The following is a 12,450-nucleotide window of genomic DNA, read 5'->3' as shown; positions in this document are numbered from 1 at the left end:
CAGCGGGAAACTCTTAATAGTCCTCGTGGTCAGGTCACCGCACTGGCGGTTTTCTGAACACACACGGCCTCGGCAGACAGGCATTTCCGTCCACCGAAGTCGTAATGAGGGCCTAAGTCATGTCACTGGAGGTGAGGATAGGAATGCAGACGTTTGCTATTGTGGTGCAGGGTTGTAAGCTATTGAAGCAGAATTTTGTAGTATGTCAACTTACTCACCTAAAAAAAGAGTGAGGCTGCTGTGGTGAGGTCTAGGGTTCAGTCTTTGAAGTCAGTAGACTTAGTGATGCACTGTTTTATGGTTAGTGTCATGCGGAGTGTGCTCGGTGCTTTTTCATTCTGAAGATTTTAGAGTTGGTGGAAGATGATGTCAGAGTACTGATTGGGGCCATGGTGGAAGATTATGTCACAGTACTGATTGGGGCCATGGTGAGGCAGTTCTACATTTCTTCATCAAGTACTTGTAGGGTCCTTGGGTTGTAGATCAAATAAGGAAGGGCCTGTCTGTGGTTCAGCCAATGGAGAGTGGCAGTTGAGGACCCTGAATAACTTGTATGTTGATTGGTTGTTGAGAACGTGGGGGTTAGATTAACTTGTGGGTGATGATAAGTCCTTTTGCCTTTTGTTGTTGATCTGAGTGTTGGATCCCTTGATCAGTGAGGATGACAGCATAGAACAGATGTTTTAAAGAGCGTGTCTTTTATTGTGTAATGACAATTGCTGTGTCTGGAGTCTGCATGACTGGATTACGCATTGATAGACACAGTTTGGTGGGTGTGGTCTTTTGGTGGTGCGTGGGTGCTGAAGAGTTGACCGTACATGGCTTTTATGTTGTTGTATGTTCGTGATATGCGTGTTTGTATGGTCTAGAGGCGAGTGAGGTTTTTAGGAGAGCTTCAGTAGGTGGAAGGTACACTGAATTAGTGTCCTAACTTTAAGAGCAGACTGTCTGCCTCAAGACACTTCCAGGCCTCAGCATGCCACAGTAGGAGCCACCCTTCCCTTCATTTTTCCTTATTCAAGGGCACCCAGGCAATGGGATACCCTGTTGATCTGTGAGAAAACGGATGTGAAAGGCAAATAACACCAATTGTTATTTGGCCAGAACCTCTGCAAGTCACTCCAATGGTCAGTAGATGCGAAGAGTCTTCGTTTACAGTACCCATTGTGGCCTTCTTGTTTTCTGATGCTGCTCTGGGCTTCTGGTTCTCTGTTTGAGCACCTCACTTCCAGCACCAGTCTCTTTGTCACAAATGGTGGAATTTTTTTTTTTTTTTTACGTTTTTGTGATTACAGGAACCTATTAGGAGTATTAAATGGCTACATTTCTAGCGGTATACTTTGGGCCATCGTAGACTGATTTTGACATAGGGCCTTATTACGACCTTGATGGAGGGGTTTCCTCCATCACAAATGTGACGGATATCTCCTCGCCATGTTATGATCTCCATAGAATATAATTGGATCATAATACTGCAGACGGGAAATCTGTCACGTTTGTGATGGAAAAAAAACCTCCGTCAAGGTCTTAATAGGGCCCTTGGTCTTCCACTATCCAGAGTTTGTTTTGAGGTCAAATTCCCCCGAGAACTGTTTCAAGCATAGACTTGGATGAAACTGTTCCTGAACTAGTTTTATGGTTTTAATGACAAAATAAATGCTTCGTCATTTTTTTGCCTAAAGATTAAGGTGTCTAAAGTATGCCAGGATTTCATCATGAAGTCCAGCTCACGAACAGAAATGTGCAAAGTGTTTATTTCCAGCAAAATTACTGCATTTTATATCGACCTGAGTTATTCAACATGATTATGTCTTTAGCCTTAAACGTTGGAATTAAAATTCATGGTTTTCCAAGGGTCCGCCATTGCCTTTTAAGCTCTACGAGTATTTCAGAAATATGTTTATAACATAGTATGATTTGTATCCATTGAGAAACACCAGAAGCATCAACTCTGTGATGTCGGCCATGTTAGGATAGTTCAATCGTATAAGGATAGTTCAAGCGGAGAGGGCCGCGTGCTTTGAGGCGGCAGGTTTTCCCACCTCAAAGCACGCAGCCCTTTCGCGGTTGATCTAAGGCCTGGCCAAGCAGCATCTAAATGTTAAAGAGGGCGCTGGGTCGCCTTCGTCCTTTTTTCCGTCTTCCGGTGGAGGGCAACGAGGAAGCCTTGAAGAGCGCTTCCATGCGCTTATCACCATCTCAGGTCTCAGCTGCCCTCCTAGGATCCCCCGCCAGGGCTGCTATCCTCCTGTGATCAAATATTAATGTGTGATTCTCTGCCTACTCCCTAATCCAAGCCCAATTAATATTATCTGTCAATTATTTACAGACCCCGAGGTGCGGAGGCTGTTCCCGGAGGAGTACAGTGACCAGGTTTGAATTATGTGTTTTTTTTTATTATTATTTTTTGCATGACATTTCTTTCACACCAGTTCAGACTCCTATTGCGTTTTTCCGCTGAAACAGACACATTGATTTTTTTAAAGGGATTAGAAGTATTTGACAGTAAGGCAACAGTAAGGCAACAGAAAAGCACAGGTCAAATATTGATCTCGTAGCGGGAGCCAAAACTGAAAGGTAATAGTTTAAAACGGCTTTTTAAAGTGATATTAGTGGGTGTCGACTACTCGGCGGTAAACTGGGGTAATGCAACACTGGTAGGGATTTTAAGAAACTCTGGAAGTGTTTGTCAATTGCCTGTATTGTGTTTGTTTCTAAGCAACTAAACAAAACAAATATTTTATCTTATTTTATTATGAGTCAGTCGCCTTATCTTAATTTTGGTAACTGTTCAAACATGAGATAATGTGAGCTATGAGTGATTCGTGGTTATTTTAGAGGAATGTTCTCGGAGAATTAACGAAACAAAAATTAATTAAAAAAATGTAGCCTCTCTTTTTTGTTAGTTTCTTAGCATTTTTTGATCGATTTAGACGTGTTTATAATTTTCAAGTTTAATATTGAGACAGAACAAACTCTTGTAGCTCGATGTCATTTTAAGTCCAACAGTTATGTGTTTATTGACTTATTTAGAATATTAGAGTTAAATAGGCCTGTCTGTGATTCCATCAAGCTGAAAATAGATGCTAGTTTCTGATCCCATTTCCCACTGTTCCGCCCCCCCCCCCCTACCCCCCCGCCCCCCCTTCCCCGGCAGCAGATCGGCTGCTCTGTATCAGCTGGTTCTGTCTCCTTTGATCACTCGGGGTGCAGTGGCTTGTGGCTGCTCGTTGTCATGACCCTGGCTCCATCATGGGTGTCTATTGCAAGGAAACCCTCCCTCTAGACCTTCATGCAGTATGCATGAGCCGAGTCCCTGTTTATTTGAGGGCTGGGCCAACAAACAATTGGGCCTAATTATGTTTCACTGTAGCATAGCATCGCCCAGCAACTCGCTCCTTTGGTTGTTGCTAGAGACATGGCATCCAGGCTCTCCTGTGCAGAATAATGCACGATTTAATATAGTGCTTCATTCCACACGTAGAATTTTTTTCAGCGCTGAAAGGAGCATATTTTAGTTGACTTAATTCAATGTCGCTAAAGACAAAAATACTAATTTAGTTACCAATGCACCTGTATTTTATTGCGCTTTGAAACGTCAGAAAAGTTGTGTGAAGCGCATTATAAAAAAAAAAACAATTATTAGTAATATTAGTAAGATTGAAATACTCCTAAAAATTTTGCAAAAATGTTCCTTGCTTGGATCTGATCGTGAGCAAGTACACTTAAATAGCACACTATACCTAATGTCACTATAACTTGAATATATGAGGACGTTATTTGGGGGAAGCACTTTTCCACTGTTTTTTGGAGCACTTTAGCAAAGACCATGGCACATGCGTACCTGCCTAGAGCGAAGACACCTGTCCTCTTCCGTCTCAGATGTTCTGTGCATCTCGTGAGTGGTAAATGGAAATCCCTCAATAAGAAAGTGAGGACATTTATTTCCAGTGGCCGACAAAGTATTACCACAGTGGACGTTTTCACAGTGAAGGTCATGTCCAGAATGCTGTTCTTGTAGTTGGGAAAAAGTTAGTCATTTCCTGAATTTTGTTTTAGGAATGTGTAGTTTATTTTGTTATTTTATTTGGAACAAAAAGTAAAGGTCATGCTTATAATTTTAAAAGACATTTTATTGCCTTTCCTTATGGTTCTTTTTGTCTTAAATTTCCTCCTCCATCCATACGACAATATTGAGATGAAACAGACGTTGAAACTTCTTTAAAAGACATGGCCTACTTTCTTTCAAGGTAGAGGCATTACATGTTTTTTGACCTAAGAGAAATGTCACACATGCCGAATTCACATTCAAAATCATAATCTTTTCTTCTTGAAAACATGTTGAGAGTTGGTCAATTTTAGGACTAGGTGTAATAAGCTCTTAGTCATGCTTCTCAAATTTTGGAACTGGCGTTAAGACTGATAAGTCTGCCCGAGAGCCCATCGTTTTCAGTGAAATAAACATGAAACCAGTTTTCTGCCCACCACGGATAAGTGTGTCTGTGGAAAGCCCAGTATTGACAGTGATTGCTGAGGATTTAACACAAACAGCCTCATTTGCTGCCCTTATCTGACCTGATTTTTCTCCACCTTCCTTCTATACCTTGAGATCAGTCTGTCTCCTGCTTTTATCTTTTCCAGCAGCCCCTCATGCCTCATCCTTATTTTCCGTGTTAGGTCTCAGTGCCTTTGAGATATGGAATGCTTTCTCCATCCTCTCTGCCCCCCATACGCTGACATTTTAAAAAACTCTTAATAATGGCTCTTTTGTACGAGTGTACACGTTTGCAGCCCTTTGGGTACAAATTGTATTTTATTGTAATTGTATTTATATAGCACTTACTACTCCAAATGAGGCGTCGAAGTGCTTTTCGGCGAGTAGCACGCTACTCCGGAACCCAAGAGGAATTAGTGGTGCATTAGTACAGGGAAATATGAGTACAGTATTATTATGAGTTCATTTGAGCAGAGGATATGTGTGTTTGTTAGTTGGATTGACTGGAGTAACGGAGGGGTGGAGGAGGGAAGAATCCAGAAGTGTTAATTGGGAGGTTATAGTTATAGGATTAGGCTTGGGATGAGTAAAGGAGAGATGGAGGAGGGAAGAGTCTGTGCATTAATTTCCACGGCATCTTGATAGACATCCCTTTAGACAGTATCTCAGGTTGTGTGAGTAGTAGAGGGCACTTGCTTCCAGAGTACTGAGTTGGACATAAAGTACTGAATGATAACTTGTTTTGGCAGGTTATAGACTGGAGAACAAGAGAACATTTTTGGGCAAGCTTAAATAAAGTTTCTTGCCTAGCAGTCTGGGCAGAAAACTTTAACTTAGGGTAGTAATACATGGGTGGGGTGACCATTATGTAATGAGCAGTCACTTCCAGTAAATGCTAGGAGAGACTACATAAGAGAGATACAAATTATAAATTTAAGTTAAGTAACACTAGGCTTGGCGTACAGAGTTGAGAGCTTACGGGGATGCATAAAAATATAGGAGTGTTTTCGAGAGAACAACGGGTTGGGGTATCATTTGGAAAACGATACAAGATACAGAGGGGAAATCCATTGTCTGATTTGAAAATTATCAGGAGCTTGTATTTGGATTCGTGAAATACTAATAGTACCCACCAGATAGTGGGTTAGTAGAGAGTTCTAACATGTAAGGTTGGCTTGTATTTTGGTTACAACGTTGACATTTAATGGATCATGGTTCAAGGATTCATCATTTTGGGACAGATGGATTCTCTCAGTTTTCTCTGGGGTGCCCACTGTGCCCAGTTAGGGCCATCCAGTAATAGATGGCTGAGAGTCTATTAATGAAGCTTATAGGGAGTTATGAGGGTTGGAATGGGTTCTAGATTGTAGACCCATCTGTGTTTGATGAGTGGCTGCCAGATTGGTCATTCACCTTTACCCAGTCTTTTCCTTGAATCCAGTTGCCTTTGGATCTGGGACGTGCACCTTTGCTTTTCCTGTTTCAAGTATCGGCCTCTAGATCTTACCATGCCATGTGCGTTGACTACAAAACCAGAACTGTTTGACGGTAGCGCCTGTGAGACTGGTCCAGTTTGCAATTAAGGAGCTGTGCCAAAACCTTCATGTTTTAATTAATATTAATACAGTTCAATACAATAAATCATTGCCATTAACTTTTTGATAATCAATGTTATGTTAGTTTCCCAACATCCTTTGCAACCACTTCCCAGCGGGGGAGATAAAGAAGCGTTTCTTATTGTCTTTTCATCCATGTGTCAGTGATACGTAGTGTAAAAAACAGCACACAGCCGCCCTCAGAACCTGACGCACAAAGCAGTGGCGTAACAATGTCCTCCTCAATGCGGGTGTGGGATGAGCTCCAGGGGCCCCTCTCCAGCACAGTGTTACGGATGGGCAGCCCTTGGCTTGAGAGCTTCTGACTGGGTCCAGACCATGGGGCCCCCTCAAGTTTCATTATGCCACTGGCACAAAGCCTTTCCCATACGTGCGACTTACTCCTGGTTCTTGTAGCTTTGAGATGACTGTCAAGGCTAGAAACATCTGGGTTACCTGTTGAAGCAATCACGCACATCTCACTCGTGAGCAACATGTCTTTATCTTCAGAGGTGTGGGTGTCCTGAGGGTGTATCGGTGAAAGACGGGGTTCTTGAAGATGGTTAAGGAAATGCAAAGCGTGTGGTATGAATGTTTGAAATAATAGACGTTCCAGGCATTTACAATTGTAAGTGCACTTCCTAAGTTACAAACATCTAATTTACACCTTAGGGGGGTGCAGAGATAATTGAGGTGAGGTGCACCCCATAATTAAAAGTGCACATATGTTTTGTGCACCTTTTGCACGTGGCTTTACTTTCAATTGCATTATGAGAGTCCTGAATTCCATATTCACAGTTGGTGGAATTTTTCCGCACATGAATGTGTAACACCCACCGGTGCAGTAGATGCTCTGCATTTGTAAATGGTAGAAACGAGATGAGACTGGGTGTGTCTAAAGGGTGAATATCCACAGTGTGTGCGAAGTCACAGAGCCCCTGCAGGGAGTTTTCTAACCTCCAAAATCAAGCTGGGCTGTTCCTTTCAAAGGCAGGAGTAAGTCCGTTTCAGGATGGCAATGTGAATGGAACATTATTTAGAGCATTGAAGAAGGGTTCCTGCAAGCGTAAAATAATTTCCAGCTCAGAAAAACATACGGGTGCTAGTGCACATTTAACTCAAATTGTGGAGGCGGAACTTACTGTCGGTTAAGTTTTTGCATTAGCAAATTTTAAAACTGAGTTTTCCTGGAAACCTACACTTGATGAAGTTTTCCATGAGACGACTGATGCATTATTTGTGAATCGTATTAAATTAAGAAATCTTTTCCAAATACATAAATACTTGCAAAGGACAATTTGTTCTGTTTTTATCAAAAGCCATTTATAAGTGGAGCCCAAATGTGTTTTTTGTTGAAAAGAGAAGAACAAAACTGAATGGAAGCATTTAGATATCTTAATCATAAACATCAAAGTGTTTTATAAGTAGAGTTACAGAAATGGGTTTAAATCATCCGTGGCTGTGAACATCAAACACTTCCTGTTGGTATTTGTGAAATGTACATATCACACATACAACAGCAAGAAGTTGTAACTTGCCTGAGTAGACAAAAGTTATTGAGTAAGTTCCAATTTTTCACCCGTGAATTTCTAAACTGGACCCTTATTGAAGAAGGTCTGCTGAAGATTCAGAGAAGGCTGTCGCTAGCAAGCGTACTAAACATGGCTGTACGTGATTGGAGGCTGCTGCGTATGCAGACAGATTGCAAATAGTGAGCGGACATTGTACACTTCCGTTTTGTGACCTACCTGTAATTTTGCAATACTATATTGCATCTTAAAATTGCTAACCTAGTAAATGTTATGGCGGGTCACAGTTTTTGGCCACTGTGATTGGTTGCTGATGCAAGGTTGGATGCATGCAGTGGACAGCAGACCTTTTATCCTGCACAGTTGTCCCAAATTGAGCATTTTTTTAAACATCCTAAGTCCATCAAAGGAACTGTGGCTGTTTTGAAAGCATATTCCCCATTTTGGAAGACTTGTGGGAGGGTGGAGGATGAGGGGGGCAAGCAGTGTTTTTCTGCATTCATTTCCTGCACCCCTCTAGACTGCAAACATGATTTCTGAATTGGTCATCACCCCAGTTTGGGGTTGGTAGTTAATCAGTGGCATGCAATTGCAGTTACAAACACATAACCTCCAACTCGTAAAGAAGGGCGGAACGCTCCATCCTATTTACCATTTTGCAGAGGGACGCAGAAGCCGGAAATAATTTTCCAGGTGGTAAGAAGATTTTTGTACCTTGCAAGAAGCCATTTTGTGCTAATCGTAGTGTTTGCGAATACAAAACAACTTTAATACATCGGGCCCTGTACTGTATAAATCTCGACAAGTCTTGTTATCAGCAGTGCTTTAAATGGGCCGGTACTGTCCGGTGCTGAGTACCAGCACTTTTTTTATTTTGAGAGGGAGAGTACCTGCACTTCTTGGGAAAAACGTAATACTTTTAATTAGAGAGTACTGGCACTTCTCAAAAACAAGCAGGTACTCAGGTACAGAGTACCTGCAAATCTATTTTTCCATTTCGAGCCCTGGTTATCAACTATAGCTTGAGAGTGGATATGCCTTATCCACATACTCGTAGTCAACACTCAAGAGACATAGGTTATTGTACAGGTATTTACCACATTCGAACATACATGGCTTCTTAATGCATGGGTCTGTTAAGCCAATGGCAAGCTGCAACACCCATTAGTGCAGAGATACTCAAAGTACGGCCCGGGGGCCGCCTGCGGCCCTCCTAACCTTTACACGCGGCCCTTGCGTTAGTTACAGCACTGGGATGCTGTTTACTTCAGAGAACACTAACATTCTCAAATATGTTAAATGAATGGGGAAGCTTTTATTTACTAGCTAACTGCAGTAAGGGGAAATAAAATATCCGACACCATTGAACCACCCACAAATCCCCCTCCCATCCTTTTAACATCAATGTGGCCCTCGGGCTCACCACAGATCATAGTTTGTGGCACCGGGGAAATGTTTGTGAGTATCTGTGCATCAGGGCATCACGAAACGCTCCCAGACCCATAAGTTTTGCAGACCGGGGGTGCTTGTTTTTTCTTCTTGCCCATGACGTGTGTTCTCCTCCCTGTCCAAGCACCCATGATCAGAGGCCTCCGCTGCTGCGGGATGTTTTATTCCGCCTGTTCCTTTGTACCTTACAGTAAAAGAATCTGTCACAAATTATTGTGCCTGGCTGCTTTAGAAACCGAGAAAAAAGGCAGGCCGGACTGGCGTCTCAGCCTGAATAATGACGGGGCGCCTTTGGCCCCCCTTGAGCCCGGAAGCGGCGTCGCCTTCAGAAAGCCTCCGCTTGAAAAGAAGTCCCGAAAGCGCGCGCTCCGGAGCCGGAGTGCAGCCAGGCCAGTTGTCTGCGCTATGATGATCCATTCTGATCTTTCTCTCTTTTAATTGTCTCCTAAAGACAAATGGGCAGTAAAAGTTCATCAGTTTAATCTTTTTTTTTTGCCTCTCGTTCCGAGGCAGAATAAACGATCCATCACTTCAGAAGAAGCCTTTCTTTTTGACACGGAAGTAATGCCAGGCCCGGGCGCGTTTATTAAAATATTTCCTCATTATTTCAGCCCTCTCGCTTCTGATAGATCTCAGCGTTTCATGAAAAATGTAATCTGAAATGTAAATAAGGGGCCTCATGCAAAGTGGGGCGGTAATGAGCAGGCGAGACACATCTCAGGAAGCTGGAATTATAATTACTTGCAAAGTGAAATCTCGCTGCCCTGATTCTGCGTCCCCGTCACTCCCTCGTGCGCCCCCCGCATCCCATCTCCCCTACCCCTCTCCATCGCCTCCCCCCATCCCTTCAAGTTATCTTTGACACTATCGGACCACAGTGACATCTGTTGGCGACAGCGTTCTCGTTGACGTGAGTACTTTTCCACTGCGGATGATGAGAATGCGTGGTATCAAGAAATATCAATCCGTTAATCTTAATGGTGCCCTGATTGTAATGATGCTCAGTGTGGCCATTTGTTCAAGTCTTTGTGCTGTAGGTACAAGATACTATCTATTCTATAGTCTTAGAATATTGTATCATTGTTGAAAATTCAAATTCTTCAGTTGTTTAACAATGCCTTGAGACCCTCACGGTGAGTAGTGTACTTTACAAATTCCTGATTGATTGATTGATTGATTGAACTAGCCCAACATATTTCGGAAAGAGAAGCACCTTATCAGCAGTGGGCATGGGTCCAAGGACACCTGTGCCAGGCTCAATCGAGGGGCTTCAGACCACGTTACATAACATGCAGTGTTTTATGAGTCAGAGACCCAGTCGCTCCATTAGTGGTCACTTGCCTTCTCCTGAAGCAGTCTCAGTCTTTCAGAGATGTGCGTCGCCACCTGTCTACCACTTTGTGCCGGCGAAGCCTTCTGATGTTCCCAGAGGATAGACTACCTCCATCGTGACAGAACCTTCAGATCCCATCAAATGTATATGAGTGCACTTGGTGGTAGAGCGACCATTGTTCCGCTGACTTCTGGCCTCCCCTCCTTACTCCACTACAGATGAATGGGTGTTGTCGGATCCTTACAAGACCTAAATCGCACGCAATACACTACCAATGGCCCAGTTAAATGTGGCAGCTGACATTTTAACGTCTGGAAACGAAGATACAAGTCAACAATAGCATTGTGGGGGGGGTGAGGTAAATGTGGATGAAGGCTACCAAAATAGTTGCTGTTGCACCAGATTTAGTACCAATAGTTGTTATGCGATATGGTCCATGCTTGGGAAATTCTTTAACGGAAGTGAGTGTTGGTTTAAGGAAAAAAATCATAAAATTCAGTAGTGAGAAAGGATAGCTTTGTCCTGGGCCAGCCCACGATCCCACCCCTGTCTCATTTTGATCTCCATGACTCCTTTTTTGCCACATCAATGCATGGAAGCTTAATCCATGAATTGACTGCAATCTTTCTAGATTAACTCACCCCAGAGTGCACCTGCATTGCATATTAATTCATAATTTTATTTTTCAAATTGTGATGAACTGTCCTGCATTTAGAACTTTAGGTACTTAATGCGCTCTGCTTTATTATCCTTCTCTTGTGCGTAGCGCAAATCCTGTATGTTTCTTTAGAGATGAATGCTTCTACAATGCCTTTGCCATCTTGGCACCTCGTCGTGATGCTGTCTCATTTCTTACTGTATCCGTTCCATTCGGAACCCTACAGAATACTAGAAGTGCAGTGTCATCAATGGGTCGTCCAATGAGAATCAGTTTTTCACCTTTCTGAATATATCAAAGTGCACCCTGGAATTCCCCTGCCCACACAGTCTTGTCACACTTTTTGGAGCCTCAGACTTCTGCATTGAGTGACTGCAAGGCCTGGTTCCTGTGCAGTGGTCTTCTGTGCCTTATGTATCACTTGAATCCCTCCTCTCTTGTTTCCCCATACTGCATGCGTGATGCTTTGTTTCAACTGAAGTGTTACAAGCACGTTTAGAAAAGAATAACCCTATATTTGGACCCTTCACACTCACCACTGGTCTCTCCTTCTACCAGGAATGTCTGTAGCACTTGTACTCTGTCACATGTTACTTAGGGACTTTTTAGACCAAGGGTCTCCAACCTTTTCTGTGATAAGAGCTACTTATGTTCAGTGAACCTCATTGAGAGCTACTACTATTAGTGTTGTATTAGTGACCACGTCAGACAATATTACATTAGTGGCCACCAAACGCAAGATTACTACCAGCATTCAGCTAGGTGCCTCAGGCATGGTTACCAGCAGTAATAAAAAAAATCTCTGTTAGTATAGAATGCCTTTACATGGGTAATACATAGCAATAGGTGCAATGCCTCTGGCACCAAAGTAAACCTATTTGTGAAAGGCCCCCTAATGCCACATAATGTGTAGCTCAAATATCAACTTTAAATATATTGTGGAAATTCAGCCATTTTTTCCAAATATCTTCTTATGTGTTCTGAAAATTAAAAATGTTTTATTGAATATACTTTCACACTTTGGGTATATGCATAATAAATATCCAAGCAAAGCTCTTAATGTAGTTGGCTCTTCCCCACTCAGGAGAACTACTTACAGGTAGCTGGAGAACTGCCAGAAGCTCACAAGCTACTCTTTGGCGACCCCTGTTTTAGACTCTTCTGGTACCACGCCCCTTTGAAGGTCCCTCATTATCGTAGGGGATACCCGTCTGTCCCTAGCAGTTCCGGTTGCACCATCTTTCTATATATTTCGTATATTAATATCCACCCCTACCATTTCCATGTGGCTCTTCTTCACCTTTATAGTAGTGTGTTATATTGTGAATAGTTAAATTCTTCCAGTTCATCCACACCTTACACACGCATAGAGCTTCTATCCTTTCCCAATC

The 12,450-nt window shown here is 42.6% G+C and overlaps 1 protein-coding gene across 4 annotated transcripts in view; it reads left to right on the top strand.

Moving 5' to 3' along the window:
* The window catches only part of DENND1A (DENN domain containing 1A), a 1,115,636-nt gene that overhangs the window by 210,544 nt on the left and 892,642 nt on the right, over positions 1 to 12,450 (top strand). For all 4 annotated transcript variants that reach the window (XM_069241713.1, XM_069241711.1, XM_069241712.1 and 1 more), the window contains exon 3: positions 2,330 to 2,373. In XM_069241713.1, coding sequence (XP_069097814.1) covers positions 2,330 to 2,373 — 44 coding nt within the window. The remainder of the gene's footprint in view (positions 1 to 2,329; positions 2,374 to 12,450) is intronic.

Source organism: Pleurodeles waltl, chromosome 6 (genome assembly GCF_031143425.1).
Source record: "Pleurodeles waltl isolate 20211129_DDA chromosome 6, aPleWal1.hap1.20221129, whole genome shotgun sequence".
Taxonomy (NCBI): Eukaryota; Metazoa; Chordata; class Amphibia; order Caudata; family Salamandridae; genus Pleurodeles; species Pleurodeles waltl.
The sequence above is the reverse complement of the archived record's forward strand: the minus strand, read 5'-3'. Positions and strand labels throughout refer to the sequence as shown.